Source organism: Capricornis sumatraensis, chromosome 19 (assembly GCF_032405125.1).
Source record: "Capricornis sumatraensis isolate serow.1 chromosome 19, serow.2, whole genome shotgun sequence".
In the NCBI taxonomy this organism is placed as follows: domain Eukaryota; kingdom Metazoa; phylum Chordata; class Mammalia; order Artiodactyla; family Bovidae; genus Capricornis; species Capricornis sumatraensis.
In genome coordinates, this window is record NC_091087.1 from 22675493 (window position 1) to 22693308 (window position 17816).

The following is a 17816-nucleotide window of genomic DNA, read 5'->3' on the forward strand; positions in this document are numbered from 1 at the left end:
CACCTCCCTCCCCATAACATCTCTGTGGGTCATCCCCATGCACCAGCCCCAAGCATGCTGTATCCTGCGTCAGACATAGACTGGCGATTCAATTCTTACATGATAGTATACATGATAGAATGCCATTCTCCCAAATCATCCCACCCTCTCCCTCTCCCTCTGAGTCCAAAAGTCCATTATACACCACTGTGTCTTTTTTCCTGTCTTGCATACAGGGTCGTCATTGCTATCTTTCTAAATTCCATATATATGTGTTAGTATACTGTATTGGTGTTTTTCTTTCTGGCTTACTTCACTCTGTATAATTGGCTCCAGTTTCATCCATCTCATCAGAACTGATTCAAATGAATTCTTTTTAACGGCTGAGTAATACTCCATTGTGTACATGTACCAACGCTTTCTTATCCATTCATCTGCTGATGGACATCTAGGTTGTTTCCATGTCCTGGCTATTATAAACAGTGCTGCGATGAACATTGGGCAACCCCCACTTTAGCATCCACTATTTGCAGGAAGGCTTCCAGGTAGTTTATTGCCATGGTTTCTCATTCCCACACGAAGATGCTGTGAGAATACCGTGTCATACTCTGGGAGTCTCTGAGAGGGCACACAGAGGGGAGCCATGCACAGCCAGTAAGTGGCAGAACCGAGATCCAAACCTGTAGGCTCTGAAGTTTTCACTAGTTGCTCTAGGTGGCATCTCACCTCTGACTTGATGAGGGTTCATTTCTTAAAACTGGAGTATGACTGCTGTATAAAGATGTGTTAGTTTCTGTTGTACAGTGAAGTGAATCAGCCATGCGTACATGCTAAGTCACTTCGGTCGTGTCCAACTCTTTGCGTCCCTGTGGGCCATAGTCCGCCAGGCTCCTCTGTCCATGGGATCCTCCAGGCAAGAATACTGGAGTGGGTAGTGGGTTTCCATTTCCTCCTCCAGGGGATCTTTCCGAAGGCATAATCATAGCAACCCCCACTTTAGCATCTACTATTTGCAGGCAGACTTTCAGGTAGTTTATTGCCATGGTTTCTCATTCCCACATGAAGATGCTGCGAGAATACCGTGTCATACTCTGGGAGTCTCTGAGAGGGCACACAGAGGGGAGCTGTGCACAGCCAGTAAGTGGCAGAACCGAGATCCAAACCTGTAGGCTCTGAAGTCTTTGCTAGTTGCTCTAGGTGGCATCTCACCTCTGACTTGATGAGGGTTCATTTCTTAAAATTGGAGTATGACTGCTGTATAAAGATGTGTTAGTTTCTGTTGTACAGTGAAGTGAATCAGCCATGCATACATGCTAAGATACTTCGGTCATGTCCAACTCTTTGCGTCCCTGTGGGCCATAGTCCGCCAGGCTCCTCTGTCTGTGGGATTCTCCAGGCAAGAATACTGGAGTGGGTTTCCATTTCCTCCTCCAGGGGATCTTCCTGACCCAGGGATTGAACTCGCATCTCTTATGTCTCCTGTATTGGCAGACGGGTGCTTTACCGCTAGTGCCAACTGGGAAGCTGGAAACAGCCTTGTGCGTACATACATCCTCTCCCTTCTGGACCTCCCTCCCACCCCAGGCTCCCATCTCACCCCACCCCCACATCCCTCCCCTCTAGGTCATCACAGAGCACTGAGCTGAGCTACCAGTGCCATGCAGCAGCTTCCCACTAGCTATCTGTTTAACATGTGGCAGAGTCCGCCTGTCACAGCAGGAGATGTGAGTTCAATCCCTGGCTCAGGAAGATCCCCTGGAGGAGGAAATGGAAACCCACACCAGTATTCTTGCCTGGAGAATCCCATGGACAGAGGAGCCTGGAGGCCTATAGTCCATGGGGTCGCAGAAGAGTCAGCCAGGACTTCGAGGCCACACAGCAACAGCAACGCTTCAGTTCACTCTTCCTTCCTGTGATCAATGGGTCTCTCCTGGCTCTTTCCTGCTAACTCTCCTCACATACTGCCAGGAGTTCTGGAGTTTAACACGACAAAGTCAAGACACCAGAGAGAGATACCAGCTTCGACAGCCCAGAAAAACAGATTGAGTGGTCCAGCTGAGCCAGCAGGAAGGTTACGTTGTATAAATATATGGCTGAATCCACAGTGGCCAGGGGTTAGGAATCCCACGGAAAATTGGAATAGGGTAGAGGAGGCCTGTGAGGACTGTGGCATGTGCGAGTATGTATATTTGTGTGCACAGTGCATGGGTGTCTGTATGTAGAAGCTGGGCAGACAAGAGATGCAGGCAGAAGTGCATCCGTACAGGCTGCAGGGGTCTTCTGATTGTGCGGATCTTGGAAGGGGCAGAAGTTTGCCGCATGACCACCTTTTGGAAGGATTTTTTTTTTTTTTTGATGTGAGCATTTTATAAGACTTTATTGAATTAGTTACAATTTTGGTTTTTTGGCCACGAGGCATGTGGGATCTTCCTTCCCCAACCAGGGATGGAACACACACCCCCTACATTGGAAGGTGAAGTCTTAACCATTGTGGGGGAAGCCCCTCACAATACCACTTTTAATCTTCTCACCAAGGCTGGCTCCCCACAAGAGATAAGAGAGCAAGGGTTTTGAAACCCATGGAAGAGTTTGTTCATGACCTGTTCTCAGCATCAATTCTGAACATCCGCTAACTGTTAAAAAACCATAGCCTACTTTTGCACATCATCTTTTACCTTCCCTTATGTATTGTTGGAACTCTAGTACAAGTTCCAATGTCCTTTTGCCCTTCATATGATAAATGGACATTCATATGATAAGTGTCCATTCGTATGATAAATGAACTCCATTTTGATCTCAGCAAGACAGCAGTGAGCAGTGGTGTGAAGTGAGATCCTAATTCCCTGCCCAGGAATTGAACCTAGGTAGCCTGGCTGAGAACCAGGAATCCTAGCCACCAGACCAGCAAGGGCTAGAGGCTAGAAGCTATTTTTCCCTGGATCATTGTCCCCAGTGAAAATGCATTTCTCACGGAGGCAGAAACTGTAAATGCAGGTACAAGGTTTATTATTAGGGGCAGAGCCCAACAACAAGTGGGACAGCACACAGAGAAATGGTTTCATTAGCGGAGGTAGAAGCAAGGCAGAGACTCACACCCAGAATAAAAGGCTGCGGGCGTCCCCCTAGTGAGGAGGAGCACAGTGAAGAGGTGCTTAAGTCATTTATGTAGATCAGTCCTTCTGGTTCTTTGCCTTCTTTCAGGCCAATTACCTGCTTCCTTTTTCCACACCCGACCTACCCTGGGACCCTCCCCTGGGTGTGCACACTCCCCTCAGCCAATATGGGTCTGGAAGTGAAGGCTTCTGGGAGGAGCAAGACTCATTATGGCCTGGTGTTATCCCTTGACTTTTGACCCACAAGGAGCCTTTCTGTGCCCGTGTAGTGTCTCCTTTGTCCCAAAAGTGGGAAACGGAGATCCCTTAATCTTTTACTCAAACAGGGTTTTACCCCACTTTGTCCCTGCCATGACTGACTATTACCTTAAGGTGTTCACAAGAGAAAAACACTGGCTGTTTACCCTGTTTGTGTTGTTACTTCCATTTCGGAGGGCAAACAGGAGGCTGATTGTAAATGTCTTAACTGGAGCCCGCTTATCTCTTGTTTAAGAAAATGCTAACATTTGTAAGTATCCAGCCCGAAGCCCATTTCTTCGTGGCCTGTGAAATACAAATAGGAGGCCAGCTGTAAATGTCTAACTTGGAGCCCATCTATCTTCTACATCAGTTGGCTTCAAGGCAAAGTTCTAGCATCATCTCCCTAAATTCTTCTCTGTAATAGCCTTTGTTAGTCCTAAAGCTAACCTAAGTGATGTTTCCATACTACTTAGTGGCCTAAGTATTATGGGCTTAAGTCTTCAGAAAGCAGCAGGAAAAAGCCAATTTTCATCCCAAGTTGGATCTGTTTCTTTGACTTTAACCTTTGCTTTAGGTTGTTCTTTTTTATTTTAGTCTACACAAAAGAAAAAAGAAATACATTGGTGTGGAATATTTTGAAAACAAATTTAATCGTTCCTTTTAAGTAGAGATTTGGGAGACAGATAAATTTGTCAATCACAAAGAAATACCCCCAGTCTAAGGATTTGTTATTTTTCAGTCAATAATTTGTGTCTGACTCTTTGTGACCCCTTGGACTATATATAGCCTGTCAGGCTCCTCTGTCTGTGGGATTTCCCAGGGAAGAATACTGGAGTGGGTTGTCATTTCCTTCTTCAGGGGATCTTCCCGACCCAGGGATAAAACCTTCATCTCCCTGCATTGACAGGTGGGTTCTTTACCACTGAGTCAGCAGGAAAGCCTGACCCTAAGGATGACCTTCTTTAGAATTAGAATTTCAAACAGTGGTGTAAGCTGCTTTGGGAGATGCTGGATTCCTTATCTTTGGATGTATTAAAAAAAAAAAAAAGATGAGGAAATTTCTCCTTTGTGTGTTGTATGGGTTATTTTGGGCTTCCCACATGGTACTCGTGGTAAAGAGGCTGCCTGCCAATGGAGGAGACTTTAGAGATGCAGGTTCGATCCCTGGGTTGGGAAGATCGCTGGAGGAGGGCATGGCAACCTATTCCAGTTTTCTTACCAGGAGAATCCCCATGGACAGAGGAGCCTGGTGGGCTATTGTCCATAGGGTCGTGAAGAGTCAGACCCGACTGAAGAGACTTAGCACAGCACAGCACATAGGTTATTTCATGGATTTGACAATAGTCAGATTAGAGAACTTTTAAAGTCTGAGATTCTAATCTGTTAGTAGAATTCTCATGGATTTCAAGGGGAACCCACGTTTCCTAATGCATCTGCTATGTTGAAAGCCAGAATGCACTTTTCGGCATCCCTGTTTCAGCCAGCCTAAACCTCAAAGGCAGCCTTTCAGAGGTTAATCTTTGAATACATTGTTAGGCTTACTTACACTTTTCAGGTTGACAGATGAGTTTTTGTTCCACAATGTATCCAGCGAGGCCTAATGTAGTCACTGCACAATCAGCATTAAATTAGTTATAGGATGAAATGAAACAAATTTGACTTTTTAAAAAGGGGGATTTTCCTACAAGGTCTAACTTGAGAGAAAGAAAGCCAGAGAACATTTCAACTCAAAAAGCAATTTGCTTTGAAAAGGAAGTAGGAAAATTGCAGCCAATCGTACCTAATTACTGGACACATTTGTGCTTGAATGCGAGCTGTCTCTCCAAGGAATGGTCTCTGAGTTCCTTACACTTCTCTCAGCAGCCAGAATCCACTGCTGATGGCAAAACAGTCATTGGAGCAACACGATCTTGCCCATTTCCTGACATGTTTGAAGGAGGTGCTGACCGAGTGCTGTAGGAAGTCTTGATCTAAGTGAAGTAATGGGCCTGTGATGATGAAAAATAGGATGGGACAGAATGTAGATATTCCCATGAAAGCTGAATGCATTGAATGGATTTCTCCCTCAAGGTCAAGGATTCAATTTTTGTAGATACTACCCCTTCCAGGAAATGGAGCTTAATTTTACCCTCTCAGCTTGTGTAGGTTAGACAGTGACTTGCTTTTTCCAAAAGGTAGTTAGAAAGGGAACCTTAGTAACTTCCGATTGGAGAAAACTGACAAGTGTCAGTTTATCCAAGTGTTGAATCATGTGGTTATCATACACCTCTGATAGATGGTGGGAAGGGCAGTTCCCCTCTGAAGACTCATAAACCCGGCTAATGAAGGGGAGAAAAATGGAACAAACCCAGCCTGGGGGCTGAAGAATTGATGCTTTCAAATTGTGGTTCTGAGGAAGATTCTTGAGTCTTTTGGACTGTAAGGAGCTCAAACCAGTCAATCTTAAAGGAAATCAACACTGAATGTTCATTGGAAGGACTGATGCTGAAGTTGAAGCTCCAATACTTTGGCCACCTGCTGCGAAGAACGAACCCATTGGAGAAGACCCCAATGCTGGGAAAGATTTGAAGACGGGAGGAGAAGGAGGTGACAGAGGATGATCTAGTTGGATGGCATCACCGACTCAATGGACATGAGTTTGAGCAAACTCCGGGAGATAGTAAAGGACCAAGGAGCCTGGTGTCCTGCAGTCCATGGAGTCCCAGAGAGTCAGACACAACTTAGTGACTGAAAAACAACAAAAGATTGGGGGCCATTCTAGAGGACAGCCTTTCAGTACTTCTCAAAACTGTCAAGGTCATGGGAAAAAAGGAAAGGTTGAGAAACTGTCACAGACCAAAAGAGAATGGAGAAATGACGACTGAATGCCATGTATAACCTAGTTAGGGACTTGGCACAGCATGAAGACATTGGTATAAAAATTGGCCAAATCCAAGAGGATCTAGAGGCTAGTTGATAATGTACCAATGCCAGTGTCTTAGTTTTGACAAATGTGCCACACTATTATAAGATGTCAGCAATGGGGAAAGAAGGTGACAGGTATCTCTGCAACTTTTCTGCCAATCAAAATTATTCTAGGGGGACTTCCCTGGCAGTCTAATGGTTAAGACTGCTTCCAATGCTAGCGGCGCAGGTTCAATCCCTGGTGCCCAAGATCCCAGATGCCCTGTGTTATGGCCAAAACATAAAAAGAAAAAAACCCAAAACAAAAAAACTCAAAATTATTCTAAATCTAAAAGGTTTATGAAAAATTTTCAAGGATTTTATTCTCTGTGAAGATTTCGCTTCCATTTCATCAGTGGACTTCGTCCATGCCTTTGATACTGGCTCATCAGATTGTTTTCAGGAAATCAATGTATTCCTCACAAAGGATGTCTGCATTTCTAATCCTATGGCTCAAACACCAGACTTCTGAAATGAATTTCTTATGAGTAAAAGATTAGACTGATCATTCAGCATCTAATGCTTGACAATTGACCATGGAAACTCTGAAAATCGTGCAGAAGAAGGTCATTAATGCTTAATCTAATTATATATAAACTTAAAACAGTCTGTAATGACAAGACACAGTTATAACTACCCTTGGTAAATGGGCATAAAACTGGTTGATGTTCAAATGATAGACTTTTTTTTATAGAGAATAAAAGAGACTTTGGAACTAATTTGATCAAACATCCCTCCAAAGTGCAATGATCCCTTTATATAAACTGATTGATTGAAGGCTCCTTGATTTTGCTTATCCAGTGAATTCATGTCTTCCTGATGGGAGAGAGAAAAAAAAAAAAACCTTTGATTTTTAATCATGGCAAATCTGGTGCTTTATTTGCACAATTGGATGACTTCCTTCAAGAAGATTAAAGCCAAAACTTGAGACAGAGTTAGAAATAATTCATCAGGTTTTAAGAAGAGATTTCCACCTTGAAATTGAGATAGTCATGGCTAACCAAAATAAATGTTGCTTCTATTTAGAAAGAACTTCTTACCTCCTCAGTGTACATCTCTATCATTTCCTCTTTTTAGCAGATGTATTGATTTATTGGTATCTGGCTGTGCTGGGTCTGTGTTGCTGCACGCAGGCTTTCTCTAGTTGCAGAGAGTGGGGCTGCTCTCTAGCTGCGGAGCACGGGCTTCTCTCCGAGGTGGCTTCTCCTGTCGTGGAGCACGGGCTCTGGGTGCGCGGGCTTCCGTAGTTGCGGTTTGTGGTCTCGGTAGCTGGGGCTCAAGGGCTCTAGAGCACAGGCTCAGGAGCTGTGGCACATGGGCTGAGTTACTCCAGGGCTTGTGGGATCTTCCCGGAACGGGGATCGAACTCATGTTCCTTGCATTGGCAGGTGGATTCCTAACCGCTGGACCACCAGAGAAGCCCCCAGTATATTTTCATAATGAAGATTTCCACAATTACATTTTCTCCCCTTCTCGCACACTTTTCCCAGAACTCCTGTTAGTCATTCTCATATACTGAATTCAGTATGGACGTGGATAAAATGTCAGTATTTTTGTGTCATTTCGGGCTTGTTTTGCAGTTGGGTTGAGAACTCCTGCACTGGTGGCATCCTTGAATCCTCCTCATCCATGGGTTGATGTATTAATGTATACCCAATAAATTGAATAAACAATTGAATGGATGGAGGGAAGGACAGATAAACGGAGATTTTTTCTAATTACTGCTTATGTAGGTAGTCATGACTCTGTGACTGTACTTCTTGGTGACTTTCAAGCGGTAATTTTCCTTTCATTTCTCTTCAACCTATAGCTTCATTTAATAATGTGTCAAAGAGAAATTCCTACTGGTGGGAAATGAACCTTCTCTGGAAGGCAGGGAGATGCCACTTCATCTCTGTGTAACTGTGTACCAGCCTTGTCTCTCAGATTCCTTGAAAGGATGCAGTCAAAAGCAACTTCCATCATCACGATATTTGATAATTCAACATAAAGCTGAGTTCGAGAAAGGCGAATTGAAACAAATGTGTCCTCCTTAAGAGGGAGCATTTAGCTAAGAGCTTGCTGAGTATCTCCTTAGTTCTTGGAATTCAGCCCTGGCAATTACAAGAGAGTTGCCTGATGTCCTCTTTGTGGTTTATGTGATTCTACACAGCTGCAGACACTTTTCTGGACTATTAAAATTGTGACTTAACTGACTACTTGCCAAATATTCAGGGCCTGTTTGCTGAATCTTTGGATAGACCATTTTTCTCCCACTGGCCTTTTACAGTCTCTGACCCTTGAAGTCTTGAAGGTGGAACCATCACCTCTATCCTTTGTAGCTCTTTTAAAAATTATCTTTCCCACTTATTTAACCTCTCAACTGTCATCCGTTTTTATAACCCAGCCTGCTAACATTGTTTTTCCAGAATCTTCTGGTTGCTTGGACATGAATGTGAAAAAAATAAGATGTCAGTTTGTATCAATATCTTCCTCTCACCTTACCTCTGACCTGCTCCCTTGACTTCATGAAATGTAAGTGAGGTTCATGAGGTTTGAGTGCTTGAAGAATCTCTTGTGAAATTATGAACAACCGAGAGGAGTGTCCTTCAAGTGGGCACCGTGTCCCCGGTAGAGTTCTCGGGTGACGTCAGTGCATCTTAATAACTTCAGTGTATGATTTCACATTTCCAAAGAGGCCTCCAACATATTCCACAAATAGATGGGAGAGTCTGTGTGAATTTAATCATGTGTTAAGGAGAAATTTCTATTGGTAGGGAATGAACCTTCTCTGGGAGAATGGTTTGTAACATACTCTCACTGATACATGTTACCTAATGATTACATTTTGAACCTCTTCACTCACCAAAGAGATCAACAAGATCTGTGATAGAGATACAGATGAAAAATACATTATTAACTAAGTGGTCTTTAAAGTGAAAGTGAAGGTCATTTAGTTGTGTCTGACTCTTTGTGACCCCATGGACTGGAATTCTTTAGGCCAGAATGCTAGAGTGGGTAGCCTTCCCTTCTCCAGGGGACCTTCCCAACCCAGGGATCGAGCCCAGGTCTCCCACATTGCAGGCAAATTCTTTACCAGGTGAGCCACAAAGGAAGCCCAAGAATACTGGAGTGGGTAGCCTATCCCTTCTCCAGCAGATCTTCCTGACCCAGGAAGTGAACCAGAGTCTCCTGCATTGCAGGTGGATTCTTTACCAACTGAGCTATGAGGGAAGCCTAAGTAGTCTTTGGGTGTCCTGAAAATGAAGCTATAGAATATTTGGAAAGATAAATAGGATTACTAACTTATTTCAAAACTGCTTTTTGTTGAGCAGTTGCATTGGGGTGAGGGGGGGTACTTCCCAGGTAGCACGGTGGTAGAGAATCCCCCTGCCAATAGAGCAGACCCAGCTTTGACCCCTGGGTTGGGAAGATCACCTGCAGAAGGAAATGGCAACCCAATCCAGTATTCTTGCCTGGAAAATTCCATGGACCAGGGAGCCTGGCAGGCTATAGTCCATGGAGTTGTGAGGAGTCAGACACTACTGAGCACACACACATTTGTGGCTATAATTAATATAACAAATCTTGAAACAAACTCCATTGCAGCTGCCCACATAGCACTGAGATTCCTGGATATATTTGGTTGGAAGCATTTCGCTTTGAAGATGAGAATGTCTAGGATGGAAACCACAGTTGAGGTTCCTCAGAGGTGTTTGGCCTGGGGCAGCTGGTCCAACAGGCTCACCATGACGTGGTTTGAAATCCTTCTGAGAAGTGCCTCCTGTGATGAAGAGGGTATGCTATTTAGATAGGATGAGTAATGGCTTTCCATAGAAACTTAAAGCTGAGTATTGACAGGCATTTTCTGAGGTGCTCACCAGCACTCTGGCCTCCAAATAAGGAAACAACTACTGGAATTCTTTTAAAAAAAAATCTATTAGTTTATTTGGCTGCATTGAGTCTTAGTTGTGGCATGTGGGATGTTCGCTGTGTCATGCAGGATCTTTCCTTGCTACTCAGGGACTCTTTAGTTATGATACATGGGCTTAGTTGCCCCTCGGCATGTGGGGTCTTAATTCCCTGATCAGGGATTGAACCCAAGTTCCCTGCCTTGCAGGGCGGAGTCTTAATTACTGGACCATCAGTGAAATCCCTACTGGAATTCTTAATGTTCAGCCTTTGGTGTTTTTGCTTTTAGCTGTTGATGACTATTTCCTATGTTGTAACTCACCCAGAAGTGTAAGGACTTTGTGCTTTCAACTTTGGTCATAGGTTATTTGATATACTGACTCCTTCTTGTTGTTACTGTTTTTATTTTTTCTTATAAAATAATGTGCTTACCATTGAGTTTGAACTTTTGGTTCTTTGTGAAAGGTGTACTGGAAACCAGAGTCAACCTTTCATGGTAGGGTGGGTCCTCACACAGGAAATAAGAATTGGAAAACTGCCTTTGATGCAGGATGGAATATCCAGTGTCTCCTGATCTTGCTTATTTTGGTCTATAGTTAGCAAGTTTAGACAGAATGGAGGGAAAGATTGCATCCACTAGCAGGAGGCCAGCCAAGGGCATGATGGGAGATCATACCTGTTGGGAAACCGTAGAGGAGGATGAGGAGACTGCACTGTGCCAGAGCCCAGCTAGCCATCTACCAAATCTACTTCCTCTTTCTTTAATACAACTGCTGGAGTTGTGTGCACAGTTTAGGTCCTGATTCTGGAATATGCTATCCTAGCAGCTTGGGAGGGAGGTGAATACCCATGAGCAGGAGAATTACTCTTAGAGTTGCAGTTGCCCCTCTCCACGTGATGGTCCCCAACCCACCCTTACAAGCTGGACTTACAGATTTGGGCCTTATTTTTACTAATGGAGGCAGGACGTTTTTATATAGCATATGCTAACTCATCCATATGCCTTTTTCTTATCTCTTTAAGCCAAAGAGTTCATCTACTAGAGATGAGGAAGAAATTTATACTTATACAGCAGAATAAAGGAGTTGGGACATATAACTATTATGTCTACTAATTTTACCCTTACCAAACTTTAGTTAAGCAAACTTTTCATAGACTGAGGAAGCTATGAGAGCTGAGACCTTATTGGCTTGTTTACAACGGCCTCCCTGGCATGTTTACAACCCAATACATGTCTTCTGATTATGTTAGTTTACTGCTTTGAGCCAACCATGGGCAAATCAGGAAAAATATTGGAAATAAAGAAGAAATCTTACTTTTTACCTATTAGAATGCACTGGGTGTTCTCTTTCAGTATAACAGAATCAACCATTTTACACAGAAGATAATTATTAATCATTCAAAAATAGATGTAATGTCCCATGTGAGAGCCAAGCCATGCCTTTATTTTAATTCTTGGTTGATTGTCTTAGTTTCCAGAAGGTGAGTAGCTGGTGGCATCCACTATAGAATGAAATCTGCTAAATTCAACTAGCTTGCAATTTAACCAAGTGTGTGTACGTGTGTGTTGATTGATCTTACCTGTGATCCAGATCTCTAGTGCTGGCTGTGAATGCAAGAAGAAAGCAGATAGTTATCTGGGAGAAGTAATTTGTGGGGTGACCAAAAGGATCCAGGACCCTATGTATCTCGGTGACTTGGCTTTTCACTGATCCTTGAAACAAGAAAAGCTTTATTTCTTTGGTTTATGTTATTCTCGTTAGATATACTGGGAGGAATATTGTGTTACATAGGAATTAGCCACTAATTCATTAGTAGAGTGGTTCTTGACCAGGGCCAGTTTTGAATTTGGCAGTGTTGTTCAGTTTTCACAACTAGGAGGAGGGGGAGTTGGGTGGGCTGCTTATTGGCATCCAGTGGGTACAAACCAGGGATGCTGCTGAACATCCGATGATGCACTTTTTTTAAGAAAGTTTACAATTGGGCCCTGTACTGTCCCACATCCTCTGTAGCTCCTCTTGAACAACTTTTGTCCATAATTATTAAAGTATTCATATGTTTATGACTATTAAAATTGAATATTTAAATTAAATTTATTTTTCTTTTCTCAATTATTCAACTTTCAGTTCTTAAAGCTGAGTAAGGGACATCACCATTCCTTGCTGAGGCACAGGTTATAAACTTAAATGGAGTTTACCTGCACCACCGAATGTTTCGACTTTAAAAAAGTAAAAGGATAGTACAAGTGACTGTTCTAGAAAATTTGTGCAACGTGTTCGTAACAACGGTTGTGGTTGCCAGAAAGTGTGTCGTTTATGCTTCTCTGGTCACAGCGAGCGGGGGCTCCTCTTCATTGCAGTGAGAGGGCTTCTCATTGCGGTGCCTTCCCTTGTTGTGGAGCACGGGCTCTGGGGCACGTGGGCTCAGTGGTTGTGGCACATGGCCTCAGTTGCTTCTGTGAGCCGTGTGTTACACTGGGATTCGTGACCTCCAGAGGGGAGGATTTCCATCTGGGGTCAGAGATGAGGCTTGACTACTTGGAGCTTTTTGTGCAGCAAAGTTTTATTAAATTATAATAGAGCTAGGGAAGGCTTTTTGACATAGACATCAGAAGGGGACAGAAAGAGTGCCCCCTTGCTGCAATGAGTTTAACAGACAAATTTTTAATATATATACTCTAAATGAAAACAGATTGAACTTTTGAGCTGGTAGGGTAGAAGGCAACTCTGCCAACATGGCAGTTAAAGCCCCCACTTTAGTGCACATTTCCACTGTTCCATTTGCATGCATGACACATTAACAGGACCTAGTCAAGGCTACGGTTTTTCCCGTGGTCATGTATGGATGTGAGAGTTGGACTGTGAAGAAAGCTGAGCACCGAAGAATTGATGCTTTCGAACTGTGGTGTTGGAGAAGACTCTTGAGAGTCCCTTGGACTGCAGGGAGATCCAACCAGTCCATTCTGAAGGAGATCAGTCCTGGGTGTTCATTGGAAGGAATGATGCTGAAGCTGAAATTCCAGTACTTTGGCCACCTCATGCGTAGAGTTGACTCATTGGAAAAGACTCTGATGCTGGGAAGGATTAGGAGAAGGAGGAGAAGGGGATGACAGAGGATGAGATGGCTGGATGTCATCACTGACTCGATGGACGTGAGTTTGAGTGAACTCTGGGAGTTGGTGATGGACAGGGAGGCCTGGCGTGCTGCCATTCATAGGGTTGCAAAGAGTCGGACACGACTGAGTGACTGAACTGAACTGAACTGAAAGGTAAATGAGAGTTCTCTGGTGGCTGAGTGGTGAGCAGTCTGCCTGCCAGTGCAGCAGACACAGGTTTGATCCCTGGTCTGGGGAAATTCCACGTGCCGAGAAGTGAGAGGGTAACAGGTAGGAAGGCCAGAGGTCCCCAGGCGGCAGAAGGAGATAAACTGCAATTGGCAGAGTCTTTTTTTTTTTTTTTCCCTTTACTGTTGATGGAACCAGTTCTGCCTCCGACTAACTTTTTTTCTTTTCTCAAACGTTGGGCTAATAATGGATCAACAAACCAGTATTTGTGTCAATTGTTTTATGGCCAGGGATGACACACCTTGTGCCATCCTATCTCAGAAATGCATATTGTGGGAGAGGGGTCTGGTGAAACTCCCTCAGCCTTGAGGTGTCTCTTTTATCTGTTTTCATTTAGAGTACATATATTAAAAATTTGTCTGTTAAACAGCCTGACTCTGATTTATCCTCTTCAGATACTCTTGTGCTGTGCAGCAATGGTTCTCTCTGTAAATGCTATGTATTTTGAGGATACACAAAAAATTATGATGTGTACAGGATAATGTTTCCTAACAATTAGATGTCCATTTGTTACTGTGTTTGTTGAAAACCCTTTATCTCTTGTTGTTATGAAACCCACTTAAAACTGAAAAAAAAAGGGGGGGGGGCTTCCCTGGTGGCTCAGTGTTAAAGAATCTACCTGCCAATGCAGGGGACATGGGTTTGATCCCTGGTCCAGGGAGATCCCACATGCCAAGAGATGGCTAAACCCATACACCACAGCTATTGAACCTGTGCGCCCTAGAGCCCATGCTGTGCAGCAAGAGAAACCACCACCTTAAGAAGCCTGCACACCGCAACTAGAGAGGAGTCCCCACCTGCTGCAACTAGAGAAAGCTCACATACAGCAACAAAGACCCAGAGCAGCCATAGATAAATAAATAAATCTTAAAAAAAAATCCTACAACATAAGTCGGCACTCCATCTTCACTTCAACAAATAATTATCTGGCCCCAAGTATCAATAGTATCGAGTTTGAGAAACCTGACCTTAGTGTAAGCTAATTCATTGGCAAATCCTTTAGAGAAGATAGTTGGCAGAGTGGAAGGTTTTGAGGGAGAATGGGCAGAGTGGACATTAAAAGAAAAGTGTGAAAATGGGAGGTAAGTGTTGGGATTCATCATCACCCAGATGTCGGCATCTGTGAACCAAAAGGGAAAGAATCTCTCCCTGGGAAAAATGCCAAATGTAAGAGCTGTTTCTTTTTAGAAAATGGCAGAGTGCTGTCTTACGTTCACAAAGGTGAGGAGAGGTCTTGGGAGGGAGGGCACACACAGGAGTGGCAAGAGCAGGGATCCTGGACCTGAAGTTAACACTGGCCTCTTTCTGGATTATTCTGGACCTGGAGGGATGTCTCTGAGAGCACATCATGCACTGCTTGAGGCCTCCAAGGGCATATCTGTCCTCTGAGACCCTTGAGCGTGCTTCCAGAGAATGAACAGATGCCGTCTCTCACTCTCTCATCTCTAATTTTCAGTCCGATCCACGTTTAAGCAGCCACTCTTGGCCCACAGCACCAAAACTAGAAAGTTTACCTGTTAGCCTGAAGATCTTCTCTTTGGCCCAGTCTGACATCATTGAATGCCACAGGGTCATAATGTTGGGAGGGAGGGACCTGAGAAGTCATCTCCTCTTGTTCTCTTAGTTGAAGAATGAGGAAAGCAAGTAAAGGCCAGAGAAGGTAAACGATGTCTCTAAAGTCGTAAAGGAAGAGTTGGGTGAGAAGTAGGTCTACTGTCTTCACGTCTGGCGTTTTCTGTGCTGTCACGTGGTCTCTCACAAAAACCAATGAGATCTTGTAAAATCTTTGTGATATTTCACAGTTTAAAAGGTCTAGGTCCTTCTCATTTTCTTTTACTGTCATGCATTCCAAATTCTGGTTTTTAGAAATCAAACTTTCAATGCATTTTTTAATTGATCTACTTTTCAGATGGGTTTATGTTTCAGTTACTATTACTGCATAACGAATGATCCCAATATCAGTGGCTTGAAGCAAACGTTTCATTTTTCTCACAGTTTGGAAGGGACTCGGCAGGGTAGTTCTTGCTTGGTGTCTGTTGTGTGTTGTACTGGAAGCTGTCTGGGGATGCAATTATCTGAAGGTTCAACTGATCTAGATAGCCAAGATTTCTTGCTGCTACAGGCCACAGCTGATGCTGAGTGATCCCTAGGAAGCTGTTTAAATTGGGGCTGTCTATCACAGCTTCCCTGATGGTCCAGTTGTAAAGAATCCATCTGCCAATGCAAGAGACACAGGGGTTTGATCCCTGGATTGGGAAGATTCCTCTGGGGAACAAAATGACAACCGACTCCTTTATTCTTGCCTGGGAAATCCCATGGACAGAGGAAACAGATGGGCTACAGTCCATGGGGTTGCAAAGGGTCAGACACAATTTGGTGACTAAATAACAACAATAACAATGGGAGGTGGGTCATTCCATGTAGTGTGGGCACCCTTACATCATGGCTGCTTTAGGGGATTCAGTGCTTGCACATGGTGGGTGAGGGCTCCAGATGCCAACATCCCAGTGACCTAAGTAGAATTCCATCACTTTTTATGGCTTAGCCTTGGAAGTTAAGCAGTGTCACTTCTGCTACAATTTATTGGTAATAAGGGAGTCACTTGGCCAAGATTCAAGAATATGGGCCATAGATTCTACTTCTTAGTCTTTCTCTCTCTTTAGTTGCTAAGTTGCATATAACTCTTGTGACCCCCATTGACTGTAGCCTGCCAGGCGCCTCTGTCCACGGGATTCTCCAGGCAAGAATTCTGGAGTGGGTGGCCATTTCCTTCTCCAGGGGATCTTCCTGACCCAGGGGTTGAACCTGGGTCTCCTGCATTGCAGGCAGATGCTTTACCAACTGAGCTGTGAGGGAAGCCCACCTCTTGGTCGTAGGTGTGATAAAGCACTTATAGGCATGTTTTAAAATTGTCAGTTTGTTCTCTAGAATCAGAGAGTTTCCACTAAAGAAACATTAATTTAGTTACTTTGAAAGTGATTTATTTTTTGAAAGGTTGCTCTTGCTATCAAGGAAATTATTCCTTTGGCTGCTGTCTCCTCACTAGTACAGTAGGAATAAAAATATCAAAATTGCAAGATGATTTCAGGCAATTCCCTGGTGGTCCAGTGGTTAGGACTCAGAGGTAGCACTGCAGACCTGCAGGGGCCATGGGTTTGGTCCCTGGTCAGAGAACTAAGATCCTGCATGCAAGTTGCAAGATGGTTTTCAGGATTAAGGAGTAAGTGATATCCGAAGCGAAGTGGGCCCTCAGTGGCAATATTCACAGCATTGCGGGCTGTGCGTGTGCTCAGTTGTGCCTGACTCTTTGCGACCCCATGGACTGTAATTGCCAGGCTCCTCTGTCCATGGAAGTTTCCAGGCAAAAGTACTGGAGGGGGTTCCATATCCTACTCCAGGGGATCTCCCTGACCCTGAACCTGAGTCTGGCAGGTGGATTCTTTACCCCTGCGCCACCTGGGAAGCCCCATTATGGGCTATATGGGATGTCAGTTCATAACCTGATGCCTAGTTCTTAACTCTCAAACTACAGAATACCTCTGAAAAGCAGCTTTACAGAGTGGGTTGGGGAAGGTCATTATCTACTAGGTTAGAGAACAGCCAAGTGGTGGAGCAAGACTACAAAATGATGGGGTCCCTGAAATGGGAGACATGAGGACCTCAGAGTCGAACTTCTGTTGCCTCATGACTGTGCTTTAGACCAGCTGGCTAAGAACTAGCTGGGTGGAAGGACCCAGAAAAGGGCTTCTTCTTTGTGTTTTTGGAAACTGCTTGGTTCTGTGGCCTTTCAGTGGCAGAACGGAGCCTCCCTGTCTCGGTGCTTTTAATCTTCCCTGTGTGCTTGGGAGGTTGATGGATTCAGAGAGGATCAAGGTAGTGGGTGGCAGCTGCTGGCTGAACAGGAAGGAGCACTCGCTTCCTCCACTTTGGTACTGAACACTGAGTGACAGGCACCTGGACATGTTACTTACTAGCTCTGTTTAGAATCCATTCAGAAAAGCTGAAAACAGTTTGGCACTTCTTTTCAGCAATCCTTAATTCTAACTTGCAAGTTTTGTGCTCTTGTTTGTCAGCTGTGCTCTGGAGCGACTTCACAGCCTTCCTGGAAATGGAGACAAGTCTGCTCTCCGCTGACTGTCACTCAAAAGAAATCAGAGAACATCTCAAGGATGGGATGCTGTTGATTGCTGTTGTAATGATTAGGACTCAGAGTCTTTACTGTTTACCAAATGCAACAAGTGTGCTGGACATAGACAAAGCATAGGATTATAAACTGTCTCTTTTCAGAGGACACAACGTCACCATTT

General features: G+C 44.0%; 1 protein-coding gene across 1 annotated transcript in view; it reads left to right on the forward strand.

Annotated features, from left to right (window-relative positions):
- Positions 1 to 10003: 10003 nt before the first annotated feature.
- Positions 10004 to 17816, forward strand: part of AGBL1 (AGBL carboxypeptidase 1) — an 874683-nt gene continuing 866870 nt past the window's right edge. The window contains exon 1 of the mRNA XM_068991508.1: positions 10004 to 10052. Within this exon, the coding sequence (XP_068847609.1) occupies positions 10004 to 10052 (49 nt within the window). The remainder of the gene's footprint in view (positions 10053 to 17816) is intronic.